This window comes from Anabrus simplex, chromosome 1, assembly GCF_040414725.1.
Source record: "Anabrus simplex isolate iqAnaSimp1 chromosome 1, ASM4041472v1, whole genome shotgun sequence".
NCBI classification, from domain to species: Eukaryota; Metazoa; Arthropoda; class Insecta; order Orthoptera; family Tettigoniidae; genus Anabrus; species Anabrus simplex.
In genome coordinates this window covers 558,645,931-558,665,544 of record NC_090265.1, presented here as the reverse complement: position 1 = coordinate 558,665,544, position 19,614 = coordinate 558,645,931, and the positions used below count along the sequence as shown (strand labels likewise).

Genomic DNA, 19,614 nt, shown 5'->3' with positions numbered 1-19,614 from the left:
ATCTACTACTGTATTCCTTCTACATCAGATTTGATGTAATGAAATATAAGTAGTACTCTGAGACTGGCTCTATGGGATAGACAAGATATTGGTCTTTAATGAAAAATAATCATAAGCAAAATATTTCCATTGTTTTCTCAAAAATAAACATTTTGTGTACAATGTCACTAAATTTACATAGAAATATTGTATAACTTCAACTTGTCTGATTTATAAATTTCATATTACTTTCAGTTTTGAAAATTGTATTGGTACAAAGTGGAAATATAATCAGTTTACTGTTTAATAAAAGAATAAAGGAGCAAGAGTATCATTATCATGTGTATTTCACAATATTATAGCTGCTGTCCTTCTCTCTGACAGACACAAAGAGTTCTGTAACATCAAACCCCTCAAATCTGCTTTCATCTATCTAATTGCTTTAGTACAGTAATGTTGATGGTAAAGGGATGATTGGATGTCTGATATTTTTATATTTAGAGTATGGGATAAACTGCATTATTGTATACCGTATCTAAATTGTAAGACTTTTTTTAATATCAGTAGTATAATGGTGATTCATTCATAGTCCCACAAAACATTTCACAGCCAGCCGTTTCTAACATGCGGTGCAAAGTATAATGGATAGCCCTACTACAGATAAGACTCCTCCACCAGCCTATTATAAGATGCAGTAGGTGCAATGAACTCCTCTAAAACCAGAAAAACATAGTATGCCATCTAGGCCCTAGTTTACTAAACAAAACAAAAAAGGAAAAAAACAGCCTTCAGAGAATTATACAATTAAAAGTTTCCACCTTAGTCAATACAATGCAGGTCTTAAAGAAGCTTTAAGGGCTGTTTCTCTAAGTTGATACAATGCAGGTCTTAAAGAAACTTTAAGACCAGTATTGTATTGACTAAGGGGCAACCTTTCAGTTGTATAATTCTTATGATATACTGTCAGTACGGAACAATTTGAACATGAGATTTTTAAATGGCAAAAACATCCTTTTTATATCATCTACCAAACTGATTGATACATTGCAAAGCATTGCTTGCCACCTTTTAAAATTTGGTTGAATCTGAATGAAACAGTGATATTAAAAGTGAATTCTCTGTTTAAATAACTCATTGTAAAGGCAGAGCAGTCATAAAATACAGGCCTACACACAGATGATGATGATAAGGAGAAAACTAAAAATGAATTCTCATGAAGGAACATTACTCAAATGAAAGTGACAGTGAAAACCAGAATGTGTAGAGTAAACCTGTCTTATACAGTATTATGTTAAAACATAAATTTCACAGGTAGTAACTAATGTTTTAACTTAGGATCCAGATTTTGCAAGACAAATCAAATCTTATCTCCAAGGGGTCTAAGATATGTTCCATACTAATACTAGTCACAAAAGTATTCTTATGACATGATTCTTACATTTCACCAGCAGCAAAATAAAGTTTTTAGATTTGGTGGCTATGTAGTTTATAGAGCTCTTTAAATCTTTCTTGTGTTTTGCTGAAAATACAGTGTATGGACAAAAATTGAAAATCGTAATGAAAAGGAGTGTAGTTAAGAACTATTTTTTATAGCTTCTTTGGAGAGCTTAGATTGTGTTACATTCTCTATGAGTTTATTTTATTTGTAATAACAATATTCTGTAATATGGAGGGATCATTCATTCATATATTATGTTGTTTCACACAATTAGTTCAATTTGAAAGGAACTAAAATCAATGTTTGAATAATAAGACAGAGTCAACTTAATAGACTAACCTTACTGTACAGAAAAATTATAAACAGAGTATTTCTTTATTCCTGGGTCACAATTTTTTTGGAAACATGCTATTTCTGTTGGTACCAGCCTTAATATTTACGAAAAACTGAAATTAATTTAAGAACTGACCAATACAATTCTATGTACCATAATTAAGAGAAAACTAGTACCAGTGTGGTTTAGTTTTTTAGACTGGGCAGTTCTCAGAATTATTATTATCATTATTTTGACCATACATAAATATGAAAACACAAATTACTTTTTCATGTAGATACTTTAACAGGAACAGTTACTGTTTGAATCAGAATATTTAAAATGATCGTTTGTCATGATGATGCTGAAGGTAAGATTCTGGGATTATTAAAATTAAATTTCCTTTGCCAAACTGAACACATTTCTTGAACTTTACAAGGATTTGTTACTGTTAAATACGAGAAACAAACGATCAATAATGGACAGTAAATGGCAATATCTTAAGAACCAGATGTTCCAGTGGCATATCAACAAGTAAATGTGTTCAAGGAGAACTAAACAATTATATTTCATAAACTTTCAACCTACAGTATGTTATGTCAACAGTTGAAAGAAAATTGTAAGAAAAATATCATTTAGATTTGGTACATCAGACATGAATTTCCAACATACTGTGAGCTGACATTTCTTGATCACTGCCAAAAAAATATTTTGCAGAGTAAATTACTTCTCTCGCATAATGTTTTTACTCATTACTGATCTTCCGGAGAGTCCTGAATCATTTAAGAAGGATTGTAATTTACATGTTTTGAGGCTTATTATCTTTAACATACTAACTTGATTACTCTGGCAAATGAAGAGTTACAAAACATCCAATTCCATGTTCTTTTGGTATTTCAACATTTTCAGTTACAGTGAATGTTCTTTTGCCTTTATCTTACCAAGAAAGAAATCATGACAACTCGTTTAAGCTGTTTCTCTTAGTGATTCAGATTTAATATTTATATATCTTAGATGATAGTCATGAAACATTCATTATGAGAATGTTTTTTGGAAATGTATTACTAAAATCTCATTTATCAATATTGCTCCATTCACAGATATTGTGACTTCTTTCCTTCATTACCAATGGCTCAGTTCAATAGCACTACAAGTCAGAAGAGTGGGTTGTTCAAGTACCAGAATTTTATGATGAAAATAAATATTAACATTTTTTATTTTTATTTTTACCATTTGCTTTGCGTTGCACCGACACAGATAGGGCTTCTGGCAACGATATGATAAGAAATGGCTAGGAGTGGGAGGGAAGCAGCCTTGGTCTTAATTAAGGTACAGCCCCAGCATTTGCCTGGTGTGAAAATGGGAAACCACGGACGAAAAACCATCTTCAGGGCTGTCGACAGTGGGGTTGGAATCCACTATCTCCCAGATGCACACTCACAGCTGTGCACCCCTAACCACACAGCCAACTCACCCAGTTTTTAAAAATTATTTTACCATGCTTGTTCTTCTTCCTGGCCTTTTCCTCAGTTTCTTGGGGTCAGCACTTTGTATGGATTTTGTCCAGTTTCATGACTGTATACCCTTCCTGATACCAACCCTATGTGGAGGGATGCAATCACTACTGCATATTTCTGAGGTGGCTGGTAGTGTGGCGTATTGTATGTAGACAAAGAGATGTGTATTAAGATAAATACAAAACCATATTTTATCATGTTTATTCCATTTATAATAATAAACAAGTAGTAGTTTTTGTTGTGGTGCCACCTCACTAGTTTGAAGTCGGCGCACTAGACAGCGAGTCTTCAGGAACATGATGTATTTCCCAGCCAACACGCCGACAAGACTGTGACGTCAGTCTGCCTGCAGTATATATAGGCGAGCAGGTAGAAGAGACAGGCTGTCCAACGACTAGTCAGGCACGGAGGTCATGCCTCTTGAAAATGTGCACCAAACTGGTGGACTAATGCTAGCCGGGAGGTTTCGCTTCAGGATGAGCTCTCTAGCCTCATCCTATCTGCTTTGCATGGCTCTACCACTTGATACATTTTCTTTACTGGCATCAGTCATAATAAGATTGTAAACTTATATAGCCTTCTGCTAGAACTCTTCTCATGATCAACTTAGGCAGGGATATTGATTTGCATTGTGTTCTGGCAACAAGAAACTTATTGTACATATTCGGTTAGATTTGTATATATATCATTTTTCCAAGACATCCTCAAGGTTATTCTGATTACTGATTTAATGTACACTCAGCAAAAGAAGCAAGTTAGAGAAACTTTTAGTTTGTATAGAGTAAAAAAGCTTCAAGAATAAACATTTTATTTGTGTTGTACAAATCTGCTTCTTTGTAACACAACAGTTTTGTCGTATATACAGTACTTGTTCAACAGCATGATTGTTGTACAAGGACTCTGTCCATCACACTTCGTGGAAATCCTAATTTTTAGCTGAACACTAGCAGCCTTTCCCTCTTACAGTGCTGGGCTGGGTAGCTCAGGTGGTAGAGCACAGGCCTTCCAAATTCAATTAGGCAGGTTTGATCCCGGCTTAGTCTGGTGGGATTTGAAGGTGCTCAAATAAATCAGCCTCATGTTGGTAGATTTACCGGCACATTAAATAACTCCTGGAGAACAAAATTCTGGCATCTTGGCTTCTCTGAAAACCGTGAGCCATAGTAGGTTTTGCAACAGTGTTCTCATAATGTATAACATGAAAATAAATTTGTGCTCTGCTGTCACGCCTGATCACCCTATCAACATACTGAAGAAGACAGATTTTATGTAAAAGATACTGATGATATTCTTGTCTAGGATGAACATAGGGGAGTGAGAGAACTTTGGATTATTGCTTTGCTATTCATTTGCCAGTGTCGTCGGCGACGGCTGATAATAGAAAGTAGTATGGAAACAAATGGGCTATAATTCAAAGTATAAATATATCTGAAGACCGTATCAAAGCGGAACACTTTAAAAATTACCATTACCGTTTGCAGGTGAAAAGTCTTTCAAGTTAATCAATATTGTATCATTCATCTCTTAACAGGATACCAGTACTAATAAGTCTTGATTTTAAATTACCACACTACGGTATATCAGAGAAATAAGATGCTTTCCTTTTGACATCACTGAGTATACTGTTATTTACATACCTACTGCTGAAACAACAAACATCAAATATTTTAATATAGCACCATGAATAATAACAAGAAAAACATCTCAAATCTAGCATTATATTGATTACATTATATAAAAATTGCATGGGTTTTCATTTTCCATTCTCAAAAGTCATACAAATATACAACTGATTCAGTTCCATGTGTGACCTAATCTTTGAAATTTGTACAAAATTAATGAGAAAACATTCAATATTTAAACAATCCTAAAGAATCACCTGTAACAATAGTTTGCGATCATATACACGTCATTAGATGGACGATATTCAACATTTAAAATATGTGTTTAATATATTTCACACTTAGAGCGAATGTTTGAGTCATATATGAAATAGAAATATTGTACAGAAAATTACTTTTCTTGAAATTTCCACTAAATAGGTATACAAACTTAACACTGATTACAACAATGAAATAAATCTCAACCAAAGCTCCTTCCCAACATTACTAGCACCGTCAACAATAAATAATACAACATTTCTTTATAACCATACCTTTCAAATGTAGATGTAAGTCTTGACAATTTCATGTTGATAAAACATCCTTTCATGAAATTTGAAGAATGTAATTCTTAAATATAAGTGCTCATTCTACTTAATATATATCAAACATTGGAAGTCAGAATACTTAAATTATCTGGGTATGCCACAGAAGATCACACCATAATCTCATAATTGTACCTTGTTAAAATATTGTTGGTTCTAAGATGTAGTAGGCTATGTTAATTTAAATCAATAAGAGTAACTCTACCACATGAAGTCCTTCCTCTTTATCTGTTTGTTGTATGCGCAATTCTTAGAGTAACACCATGTTTGACCATTCAGTGAGGGACGGAGCAGATAAAAGTTATTGAGACTGTATATTCCTTACTGTCAAATGACTGAAAATTGATGACAGAGCATTAGCTAAATTGATGGAGATTTGAGAATATTGTAGAATATGGTGAGGTACAGTCTTCAGATTTTATCTGTATCATGAACAAAGTTAATACCATGATGTTCATGAAATCTTTAATACAGAGCAGGAATTCTGTGAACTGATATGAGAGATTATTACCTAGTCAGTCAGCTGATTATTTCCTTATAAAGAAATTTCTATGTGTAATAACATCATGAACGTTTAACAACTTGCATGTATGGCTGAGGAAAAGCTTGCGCCTTTGTGGAGAGAAATCACAAAATCACAGAAAGATTCATGTATGAATCCATGATAACAGGTCATGATTATTTGGTGTGAATGATTGAAGAGGCTTGTGTAGCAGTAAAGCTGTACACGCAACACTAGAAATGCTTGGATGCATTTATTAGTCACTCCAATGCTGAGTGCAGATGTGCCACAACAGTTCGAGAACAACACTTCTAACATCCATTAAAAAACAAATTTAATACAATACCAAGTAAGTAGTAAATTACATTTCTGTAATTCCTTTAACACTCTTGAACTTCATGGCAATTCAATTGACCACAACACAAATTACTTCTGTGGAACTAACAATAAAAGGGATACTTGTGACATATATTTCTAGTATGGTTTCATGGCTGAATGGTCAGCATTTTGGACTTCGGTCCTCAGGATGCCGGGTTCGATTTCCAGCCAGATCGAGGAATTTTTATCTTAAACAGTTCAGTTCACTTGGTTCAATTACTGGGTGTTTATGCTGTCCCCAAAATTCCTGCAACTACAATAACACGTACTTTTCTATACACAGGAAATACTGCCCATCCTCCTCAGAGGCTGGCAATAACCACATGAAATTATTATTATTATTATTATTATGGTTCTTAATTTCTAAAAAAGAGAGAAACCTTTCAGAATATGACAATAATGAGTGCCATGTAAAGAAGTAGGCTACTCTTTGGACTGTCTTCTTTTATATTCTAGATATTTCTGTTCTAAATTTAACCTTTAACATCTTTCATTACTGTGGAGTGTTCAGCTCCATGGCTAAATGGCTTGAGTGCTGGCCTTTGGTCACAAGGGTCCCGGGTTCGATTCCCGGCAGGGTCGGGAATTTTAACCATAATTGGTTAATTCCCCTGGCAAGGGGACTGGGTGTATGTGTCATTTTCATCATCATTTCATCCTCATTACTACGCGGAGGTCGCCTACGGGAGTCAAACCAAAAGACCTGCACCTGGCGAGCCGAAGTCCTCGGACACCTCCCGGCACTAAAAGCCGTACATCAATTCATTTTCAATACCATGGGATATGTTTCCACTTCGAAGATGTTTCCAAGTCTAGGTGTTCAAAAAGCTAATGTACAGTATTTGCAGAAAAGCCATTATAAAAACTGCATTGTTTTATTCCATAAAACAGTTTTTCTAATAACATGTACTATTTGCATGCATGCCATTTCACTATCTTGAAAGTATGTTATCAGAATGAAGATGTTACATTATCTGGACAAGACAATCAGCAACTGCTTTGCCATAAGCTGCTGTACACAAAAGGCTGAATGTGAGTAGGATACTGTACATGTTAGTGTGTTGAATAAACTACCCAAATTAACCTAGGAAAACTGCTCTTATACCACTAGCTGGCTACTTGTTCATACTGCCTTAAAATTTGCTCATGATGAAACTTACATTTACATCTACCAATTTTTGGGATAGCTATTAATTAAAAGAACAAATGCTGGGGAGTAATTTGAATTTAAAAGGAGATTGCTGTCCACAAATTTCTGTAAGTCAGTTTCAGACATATAATCTTCCCAGGGACTATTTTCTGTTCTTATTTTTCTCAGTTAGTCTTATTGTAGAGTAACCAGACATCCCTTATTTTACGGGATTGTCCCTTATTTCTCTGAAGTGTCCCATTGTCCTGACAAAAAAATATACAGGATGCATATTGTTCCATATTTCATGAACTGTCCCGTGTATTTTAAAATACCATGTTTAAACTTAATTTATCACAAAGCTCTGATGTATATTTCTGATTGTGTAAAGTAATTACAGTTTGTTTGGTTGGCACTGAATGTAACAAACCAGTGAGACAGATGTAAAATAAAATGTAAAAATGGCAATTTACAATCCTGCATAGTGAACATTGTTTTTTACAACACTTGACGTGTTTCCTCTAAATAAATGGTAGCCTACTCTTTGTGGGGTCCATCGCTTGTGTTAACAAATTCTAATCTTAAACAGCAGTAGAAGTGGTCCGAATTTTCATGCTTGTAATCTGGTCACCCTATGTTATTGTAAAATTTCCATGTAGGCCTACTCTAGATTTTTTTTCATTAAAATTTTTTACCTAGACCCTATGAATTAGAGCATAGCTGTCTTACTAATAAGTCCATTCCTTACCATTTTTTACTTACATGAAATACTGGGCATCATTCTACTGAAAATTTAGCTACAAAATAGTTCCATTACTCATTTGTTAAGTTTGTTGTCTTGTTCATACGTAACAATTTGAAGAAGTTGTGTAAAAAGAAAACGGTAACTACAATTCTGAAAAATGATTTAAGAAGTAAACTTGGATATACATACCTAGGAGCAGATTTCTGCAATGAAGATATCCAAGAAACCTCCTCAGATGGCTTCTTTGTCAATCTTCATTTGTCAGTAACTGAATTAATAATTCATCTTTTTTACTAGCATTATATTAGATATTTTGCCTATTCGTTATTTTAACCTAACGTAAGATGGAAATTTTCAATTTTCATCAAAGCAAGATGTCTTTCAGTTTCCTTTATTATGAATACTGTACCACAAGATCTGGATGCAGAAGAACTTATCAAAGAATAATTAAAATATGTTCCAAATGAAACATTTTCTCATCTGTGGTATCACTACAACCACTGGTATGTCATTGAATCACTTCATCTCTTACATATTTTACTGTACATATAGGCCAACAACATATTAATTTATTTATTTATTATCCATGAAAAAGCCCTACTTTGTCTAGCATATTAGGGCTGTAGGTTATAACTAGTTACCTTAAATAGTACAAACATATACTACAAAATTTTTGAAGTGAGTGATTACTAGGGCCCGGATGTTTATGCAGTAATAGGGTAGAATGCAAACTTACTGAAGCGAGTAACAAGTAGAGTCTACCTGCACGATGGTAATGTTATGAGGTTTGCATAAACACTACGGGTTCTGCCCATTAGACCTCTAATGTTTATGCAAACCTCATAACATTACTGTCGTGCAGGTAGACTCTACTAGTTACTCACTTCAGTCAGTTTGCATTCTACCCTATTACTGCATAAACATCCAGGCCCTAGTGATTACACATACAAATTAATTAAACTGGGAGAAAAGGAAAAATATTCCTAAATTTTTTCTAAAATAAACTGCATAAACTTAAAAAATTCGTTCAAACACCAGATCTTGTGAAATATCCTAAAAATAGGTTTGACTAACATTACTGTACAACAATTTAAGTGTTGTTCCAAAATATATCTAGCTTTGCTGAAGAATGGACAATCAAAAATAAGGTGTGTTGCAGTTTCTTCATCTCCACAAACACAACTGTTATTACTACTAATTTTGAATTTATGTAAATAAAATTTAAATTTTCTGTGACCCAAAAGAAAATGAGTGCTGGTGAAGTTTGGTTTCAATGAACTGCAATCCAAACGGTCCTGTACCGTGGGAAAAAAGATTGTTCTTGTAACTTCACCCTTATTACTTGATCCACAGCTTTGACCATTCACTGATTGTGAATTTATATAATTCACGTTTCACTTTTGATATAGGGGGTCTTTTGTATGTAGTTTCATTGTCACTAAATGCTGCAAGTTTAGCAAGCTCATCTGCTCTTTCATTACCTAATAGACCTTCATGCCCTTTAACCCACTTAAAACATATATGTCTTCCATACTGTGAGAGATCTGTTCTAATGCTACATGCCAAAGAATTTAAATTATATTTGTTACTTATAGATTTCAGAGCTGTTTGCGAGTCACTATGTATACATGCACTAAACTTTCTTTTATCCACTGAACTGCATATTTTATAGCAAGAAGTTCTGCTTGAAAAATGGAACACTGGGAGTCTTAAAATACATTTCTGCTTCATCTTTATACACAACAAAGGCACTTCCTACTAGATTAGTACAATCCTCTTTGGTTGTTCTTGAGTCATCTGTGTAAACTTGCACCTCAAGTGAGAGAAAACATTCGGTGATAACATATTCATAATGATATGCTGGATGACCACATTCAAGGATATTTACTTTTTGTTCAATATCATATTCTTGTATTACCTTATCACATTGTCTTCCTTTTTTAATGTTAGTCAATTCAGCTTTGGCTATGGCTTTCAGATGCAAAGGTTCTATACCAGCTATAATATTTACATATTTACAGTACACTGTTTTCAGTATAAACAAAGATTTAAAAATTAGGCAGCTAGAGAAATTTTCAATGGAATTGCTTCAAATATTGCTTCAACATACAACTTTACAGTTTATGAGAATAAAATTAACATCATCTCACTGTGCGGTACAATTGTAGAGTAGGCCTGTTGGTACAAATTAGACCATATTGTGTCCTGAAACATGAATTAGGACTAATGAAGATTTGTTTAGGGATACTCAAAGTGGTTTTTCTTGTTAATTTAGTGCAAAGGAAGGAGAAACTCCACTTTGAGGATGTGCAACAAGTACTGGCAAGATATACTCATAGGTTACCAGTACAATGAAAATAATCTAATATGATCTCTGTTGGATACCCAGATAATTTAAGCATATATTGTGGGATCAGTGCACTAAGGTGAGTGAAGCAGGGACTCCAGAGCACAGCCTATGCCAATGACATTTATTTTATCAGTGAAACTGGTACATTCTGATCAAACAATAAAATGTCCATAGAAGCATCCCTCAACCTCACCCATTGCTTAAACTGATGACATCTGTGTGAAAGTGTTCACTATACTCTCAGATGGTTTCCATCTATGGAACTTTTCACTAACTCACTACCGTATTGATTTCATACAAAAATACTCAACATTTCTTCAAGAAATACTGAGTTATCACAACTTTTCCTGGAGAACTAAGTAGGTTCTCCATTTAGTTAATAATATAAAATAATTTCCAAAGAGATTCACTCTTTCAGGGAGGTAAATCGCCTGAATTTCCCTTTAAGTTTCTGATTCTTCAAAATCCTTTGAATGCGGAGGTTGCAAGTAGGTCCTCCTACAAACATAACCTCTACCTTACTACCTTCTTCTAGAATTGCTACTAATGCCTTTACAGCTTCAGTGCCAACATCTTTGGCACTGAGTTCAAGACCTGTGCCAGGGAACCTGTCTCTTATGCACTTGCCAACAGCTGTGGCTTGCCCTGGAGTGAGTGCTACACCAACCATACTTAACCAGCTGAGGTAACTCAGGTTCGCCACAACGGTCTGCAGGAACAGATGTTCAAGAGATGAACGATGACCACTGTCAGTTACTCCCAAACCATTAACTTTGAGGTAACTGAGAGAGCAAGTTTTAAGGGCTCTGCCTACAGCCCTCAGTGTCCTCTCACTGTCGTCTAGACACATCTTCCAGTGACTCATCTTGAGACTTTGTAATGTCCTGAAGCTGGTAGAGAGAGTCTGGAAGAAGGTAATCAAAACTTTGTCGTCTACAACTAAAGGATTGCTGTTAGCACTGCCTATGTTGTTCTTGTCGAGACTGAGGTCTAGATCGGTAAGATGTGTGAAACCACGGAGGAAAGGTAGAAGATGTGGACCACGCAAGGCCATGCGGTCATTAACGGTCACCTGGAAGCCACCTAAGCGAAGGAAGACTACAGCTGGACACAGGAACTCTGGCAAGGATGTGAGAAGTTCGGCTACTGAGTCGTCGTGACGCCCGAGGCGCGAGAGACGGCCGTCATGGATGGCAAGATGCAGGCGGCAGTTGGCTAACACCAAGTCACGGACGGACGTGTTCTGTAGGAAGCCCAGGAACACAGCAAGAGACCCTTCCTCCTGTAAAATACAATATCATGTGTTTAAGACTCTTCATTGATAAGGCTATTTGTTTTACGTCACACCGACACAGATAGGTCTTATGGCGACGATGGGATAGGAAAGGCCTAGGAATGGGAAGGAAGCGGCCGTGGCCTTAATTAAGGTACAGCCCCAGCATTTGCTTGGTGTGAAAATGGGAAACCACGGAAAACCATCTTCAGGGCTGCCGACAGTGGGGTTCGAACCCACTATCTCCCGAATACTGGATACTGGCCGCACTTAAGCGACTGCAGCTATCGAGCTCGGTGATTGATAATGACTCAACTAGTAGGCCTATAGTAACCTTGACGCAATCATAGCAGACTGCTAGGCAATTTCTGAAAGTTTCATTGTGTGTATTTCCAGATGATCTCCAATCCAGAAAGTGAAATTAATTTAGAGAATAAGGCACCAAGAGGAACCTCAGAACCGAGCGAATTGGTTCCGCGGTTCGAGCCATGTAGCTGTTAACTGTATTCGAACCCTACTATCGGCAGGTCAGAAGATGTCTTTCCGTGGTTTCTTATTTTCACACCAGGCAAAGATTGTGACTGTACCATAATTAAAGACACTGGCACTTCCTCCTCCGTCCTAACCTTGTCCTATCCCATCGTTGCCAAAAAACCTGTCCGAGTTGATGCGACGTTGAACCACTTGAGCGATCGGGGATTTTTAATATGCAACACAAAGTTTACAAGTAAGGCTCTTTACATTAGGTAAAATGCATTTGTGGTTTCTGAAATATTAATGTCCCTGTGGTTCGGATTCCACATTAAACTGGGGTCCCGCGGCTTCAATCACGACAGCAGCAGGCAGGGACATTACCTTTCGTTTCAAACATTCTACACGCATTGCCCCGAATTTGAACAGCGCCTACCGTGGTGAGAAACCACGCGCCAACTGTAATACGAATTTCTTTTGATGAACAGTGTCTATTTCGTTCTTTAATATACTACATACATATTCTTCCCGCGCGCACTTCAATAAGTTACATTCTTCTTTATTATTGTAGCACTGAAACTTTAATTAAAACAAAAATTGACGTTCTGTTGTGAGTTCAGTGCAATCTTTCCACTGTCCTTCAGGAATTCATTGAATTAATTTATACATTGCGAAAAAATATTTTGAGTATAATTTTCGATTGTGTGCCAACACATTTGCAACCAATGCGTGGAATACCTAGTTAACCGGACATAGCCCAAGGACAATGTTACTCGGTTTGTTGTTCCCTCCAATAGCTCAGACCAAGCTACTGTAAAATCTCCACGATGGAAGGCGCCTTGTCCTAACAGCATTAAAATAGTGAGGCGTCTTTCGTGATTTCTCGCTTTCTTTAGTTTGTACCTTCATTTTTAGACGAGAACATTTAATATTTCACTTAGTTTTTCTCTTAAAACATAAATCACCACCAGCGCCACCACTGCAAGTACTGCTTACAAAATCCAACATACCGCCTGTCCATAATCGAAAATAAGACGAACCCTCTGTTAGCACACAACCTCGCCCATTCTTAAGAATATTGAAAGTGACTATTGTGAATTACGAGCTTTCAACAATTTACGTACGTTCTACACGTTTTCTTTATCTTGTCTTTTCCATCTTTTATGCTATCTACGACCGACCTAACTCGCTGCAGGTCGCTACCCACGTGCTGTGATTACTTGGAAGACCATCGTGTTCTTCAACTATCCGAGTCATACCCTCAAACGACCACTGGGCCCTGAGCTGAGTCCTGATATTGCTTTCACTTACTTGTGCCAGGCTCCTCACTTTCATCTAACCTATCGGACCTCTCGTGGTCTACTCTTGTTCTTTTCCGGCCCCGATGGTATTAAGTTTCCGAGGCCTAGGGAGTTCTTTATTTTCACGCTCTTCGTGACTCTTGTCCTTCTTTGGCCGATACCTTCATTTTTCGGAGTATCGGATCCCTTCCATTTTTTCTCTCTGATTACATAGAGGATGGCTGCCTAGTTGTACTTCCTCTTACAACAATAATCACCACCACCATCATATCTTCAAAGCTTCAGTGATATAGTGTTATAGTAGCTAGTTTCTAGAAGACGTTCTGGATCAATAACGAAGTGAAAAATAATGACATTTATGGCTGTAAATTATAAAGTACAGGTCTTAGGAACAAATTAGGACTTAACGAAATGTTTTCTAGGCAGCGTAGTTGCGTAATTGCAGATTTTTAAGTAGTTCACTGCAATGAATGAATGAATGAATGAATGAATGACGTTGAAACTTTACTTTACACAGCAAATAAAAAAGGAATATTTGGCGTTTTATGATATATTAGTAAGCGGAACTAGAAAATATACTGTATATTGTAAAACTTAATAGCTTTCAATTTGTTCGGTGATCGGTCATATAATCACTCCGATTTCTCGTAAGCCGTTACATCTATCAACGTCTTTAATTTACAGGCAATAACTGAACCCCAGACTTCAACAAGTGTTTACAGTTATTAAAATTCGCATTCTAAGTGGAAAGAAGTTGTCGCTATCCCTCTTAAATTCTCAAATTAGCATACAATTATGCAAAGTTCAGTTACCGCTAGTTGTTTTACGTCGCACCGAGACAGATAGGTCTTACGGCGACGATCGGACAGGAAAGGGCTAGGAGTGGGAAGGAAGCGGCCGTGGCCTTAATTAAGGTGCCTGGTGTGAAAATGGGAAACCACGGAAAACCATTTTCAGGGCTGCCAACAGTGGGGTTCGAACTTACTATCTCCCGAATACTGGATACTGGCCGCACTTAAGCGACTGCAGCTATCGAGCTCGGTAAAGTTCAGTTAAACCGAAGGAATAATACTACTGGATCTGCATGAAATTATTAATGTATACATTTCTCGGTATACTGTTATATCAGAAGTTAGCAGACTTTTTATTCGCTCGTTCCGTCTAAGAAAGGGAAACAAGTCTAGTATAGATTTTATGTCCTTCCTGGCCCAAGAAAATGAATCATTTCCAAACGCTTTCAACTGTTTGTATAAATCTCTTTAGTGCTGCTGTAGCGGACTAAAACACAGCTAGCTTGAGATTTATTCGAGACAACCGAAAGGGGAGGGGTTTAATTGAGATATTTCTGGAAGAGAAGTCAGCTCAAGGTATTAAACACACATACAAGTTTGCTCGTAAATAACCGTTTTCAATTAGCTTCTTAGAAACAATTCTCGCGGGAGGGCAGGGCTATAATATATATCCAGGGTGACTTGAAGTTCATCCAGATCAATTACCGGCAACTTGCTGCTGCTGCTGCTGCTGCTGTGCTTTCTTCCTTTTGCACTCTTTCCTCTACGTTTTTACTGAGATAACTTAGGACCTCTTTTGTTGGCTTAGTGAATTAAAAGTCTTTTAATCTTGGCCTGAATGAGGACACGTGCAAGGAGTTCAGAACAATCACAGAGTCGTGTTGAATGCGATTTATATACATACAGTACCAGTAGGATATAATTTACACCGAACAGCATACCATGTAAAAGAATTAGTCATTTTGAGAGGATCATTACTGAAAACTGGAACGAAATTCTTATTATAAATTAACCACTTCAGTGATTTAGTCATGAGACAGTAGGCTGCTGTTCTACGGCCACCACTGGTGCTTAGGGTTGTCACTAGAGTTTCCTGCCCAGTTAATATATATTCGATTTCCGGCTCTGCTACAAATTTTACACTGGTTAGAGCGGAGTTTCTCAAACTATTATGAGATTGTACTCCTCACTCATGGCTAAAAGTTCAATGAATCCCACGAAAAATTCCATCGTAAATGAGACGATACTGTAAAATTAAATACATTTTTATAACACATCACAAGAAATATAAGAGTTTGTGTCTGCATCAAGTAGCCTGTAACACAATGATAACAAAGTAGCACTGGATACCTTGTTTGTATGAAAGTTTCACAAAACGCTACATTTTAGCCTCAGTATATAATTAATAAATAAGGATGAAAAAATTTCGATCTTAATTCTGGAATTCAGACATTGCGAACCATCAAAATGTCAATGGGTTGGACGTGCCTCAATGGCGTGGCACAGTTTTCTGATTTGTCGTAGCCGAGTGAAACTTTGAACTTTCTTTTTATTTATTCCTATATTTCATTCTTAATTTTCCCCCTGAAAGCTTCTCGTGTACTCCTAGGGGTACGCGTCCCGCAGTTGGAGACCCACTAGTTTAGAGGATGTGGGAGAGGGCATACTCGAACTGCTAAAAAAAGTTGGTTAAAACATTACTCCTGGCCAAATTAGTGGTTTCAGCTTTTGCGCTAACCACCATAGCAAAACTCCTATGGATGGGTGGGGGTTCGGCAGATTACCTATATGTCGTAAGAGGTGACTAAAAGTGGAACCAGAGGTTCTCAACTTGGGAGCGTGGGTTGGTGACCACGGTTCCTAGCAGAGTCTGGCATTGCTTCCACTTAATTGTGTCCAGTTTCTCCCTTCCTATCCGACCTTCCGTGGTCAACCATTGTTATTTTCCAACCCTAACGGTAGCCGCTACTTTATTTGCGCAGCCTAGGAAGTCTTTCATTTTCACACCCTTCGTGTCATTTCCCTTCTTTTGCAGATCCTTCATTCTTCCAAGTGTCGGACCTCTTCCATGCATCATTTTCAGGTTTTGGTGTTATGAACGAAAAATAATAGAATCTCAACTTAGAAAGTTACTCTATTTACTTCCTATGGTAACACAACAACTTTTAAAAATCTAATACCAGATATTAAGACAATGATATTGAAAATCAATAGGAACTGTTCCAAATTGCTACCGCCATTGACAGACTAAGTGTGTCGAATAGGCAATAGCGCGAGTGCTAGTTCGTGGATGGTTTTCATTTATAATGTTATTGACTTTACGTCCCACTAACTACTTTGACGGTTTTCGGAAACGCCGAGGTGCCGGAATTTAGTTCCGCAGGAGTTCTTTTAAGTGCCAGTAAATTTACCGACACGGGGCTGTCATATTCGAGCACCTTCAAACACCATCGTGCTGAGCCAGGATCGAACCTGCTAAGTTGGGGCCAGTAGGCCAGCGCCTCAACCATCTGAGCCGCTCACACCTGCAAGATGGTTTTCAAACCTCTGCAGAATTTCATCTTCAGAGTCCAATGTTGTCACAGTTTGATTCGCTCCTGAAACTACTTGTAATTCGCCACTATCTCTAAGACGCTGTTCCTGTCTTGAAAATGTTCTATGGCAAGGACTATGGAGCTGAAAGTGTCGTTCCTCATAGACTCTATTCGCCAAATTAACATTGTCGTAAGCCTTATGAATATCTGCTAATTCAATATTTGTACATGTTAATACCTTAAGCTAAATAAACAGAGTTCACAGAAGATATTTAGTGACACGCAGCAAAAAAACTGATGATGATGATGATGCTTGTGGTTTAAAGGGGTCTAACATGGAGGTCATCGGCCCCTAATGGTACGAAATGAGACGAAATATTATGACCATTTAAAATCTAGAATTCTCCACTGACCAGATTCGAAAACATGAGGGCGAAGAACGAATGGATGGATATGAAGTTAAAATAATCAGTGGATCCGACCCGCGATGCCCTACATTTCCAGAAACTAGCGTTAAATAATAGTATTACTGACCAAGGGATTGCGTCTAAAGCATAATACTGAATCGATGATGCTTGTAGTCGAAACGGATCCAAAATCCAGGTCATCGGCCCCTCAAAATTGTACTTATCGCTAGGAAAATAGAACCATGCTATCTGTCATGTTGCGGTACTAATCAAAAGTAGCGTAGACTCGCGGTATTCCACACATTGTGGTACTACTCACAGGTAATGAAATTCTCATATGTAACACAGACATATGTTGTTTCGCATACTGCGGCGTTATTTATAGGCAACGCAAACCTATACTGGCAACGCAGACCTATGGCGTTCCTCACGTAAGCGGACAAACCACAGGGACCCGCACTATCCCGTGGTGTTCCTCACATAGTGGGTACTAAGCATAGGCAAGGCAGAACCATGGTGTCGCTAATCCCATGGTGTTGCGCATATAGGGGTACGAATCACAGGTATTGTAGAAGTCGGCAACGTACTCTATTGCTACTGAACACAAACCTATTTGGTACCTAACATAGTGGTACTACGCGCAAGTAAAAGCGACCCATGGCGTTTCCCATGTGGTGGTAAATATCATAAGTAGTTCCATGGTTCTAATAAAATCATCCCTTGGTTGCCCCTTTTAATCGCCTCTTATGACAGGCAGGGGATACTGTGGGTGTATTCTTCGTCTGCGCCCGCCACCCACAGGGGGTCAGCAACAAACCTACTAGCCTACAACTCTTTATTACTTCCATGGTAACGAGAATAAATTAAGCATACGTGCAGCCATAATGTAAGTGATAAGCTCTGTCTTTTATAAAATAATGAAGCATTTCGGGACACATTTCATATATTGTATCTCATAAGGAAAAATCAGGAATAGTTATTCTGATACACCCGGTATATGATCTATATTCACAGACCTTTAGAAATTCAAGAGTCTGAACAATTCTTCTCAATCACGTGTCTCTTCTTGTCTGTGGTAGATAATTACCAGAGTGTTTTCAATATTCATGAATAAAATAGCAGTCCCCGCAGGTGCCCCCGCATTGAAATCAGAATTAGAAATCTGATTTGCACACTGTTGGTAACAGTAGTGAACAGTACAGTACTAACTAGAGCCCGGAGTTTTAGGCATTAATAGGTTAGAATGAAAACTTACTGAAGCGAGTAGCAAGTATAGTCTACCTTCACAACGACTGTGCTATGGGATTTGCATAAACATTAGGGGTACGGCTCATCAGAACCCCTATAATTTAGGTTACTCTTGCTACATTATTGAAGAGCGGGTGGCCGACACTACTTAAGAACCAAATTAGTTTTGCAATCTAACCTGTTACTGCATAAAAATCCGGGCTCTAGTAATAACTTACCTGTGATCAATCTGTCTCTCTGTTCCGTCTCACCCCTCAGCCTCTGAATCAGTTAGCTTGTCAATTCCCGTAGCCAGTGAACATTACTTGTATTTCTAACAGATTAGGCAGCGTATTCACTTTTAAAAATCACTTAAGTATATTTGGCTTGCTCCACGTTTCGTTATATTGCCCTCCCACCGCGCCTTCCACCTTAACCAAGTTTCTCTCATAGAGTAAAAGAAGAATAACGATTGTTGGGCTTGCACCTCTGATAGATATCAATAACAACTTTTTTCTAGTCCACCTACCTGTACCACGTTCGACTTGCCAGTCCTCCGAGCCTATACTCGAAATGTTTCTTTAACATGTAAAAGCGTAATTATTCGGCAAGCTAGTAGAGTTACGAAGAAAATGCACATGGACGTGTTCGTAGAAAATTTCATTCTAGATCCTTGATTTACGCTCCTTTCTTGAAACTACTGTTTACCCGTTATTATAGGTTTTATCGGATCAAAAATACGCCAAGACCCAGGAAAGTATTTTTTCTGAAAAATTGCTGAAAAAATTGTTGAAAAAATGGTACATTTTTATTGTTATAGAAAATTGAATTCGAAGTAGATATAGTAGGCTCCATTTTCAACAGGATTATGAGTTCTTTTTTACACGCTGCTTTACGTCGCACCGACACAGATAGGTCTTATGGCGACGGTAGGACAGGAAAGGGCTAGAAGTGGGAAGGAAGTGGCCTTAATTAAGGTACAGCCCCTGGTATGAAAATGGGAAACCACTGAAAACCATCTTCAGGGATGCCGACAATGGGCTTCGAACCCAC

General features: G+C 37.4%; 1 protein-coding gene across 1 annotated transcript in view; it reads right to left on the bottom strand.

The window, feature by feature from the left end:
- Positions 1-10,587: 10,587 nt before the first annotated feature.
- The window catches only part of LOC136869567 (uncharacterized), a 394,710-nt gene continuing 385,683 nt past the window's right edge, over positions 10,588-19,614 (bottom strand). Inside the window, exon 7 of the mRNA XM_067144860.2 lies at positions 10,588-11,839. Coding sequence (XP_067000961.2) covers positions 10,964-11,839 — 876 coding nt within the window. The 3' untranslated portion in view covers positions 10,588-10,963. The remainder of the gene's footprint in view (positions 11,840-19,614) is intronic.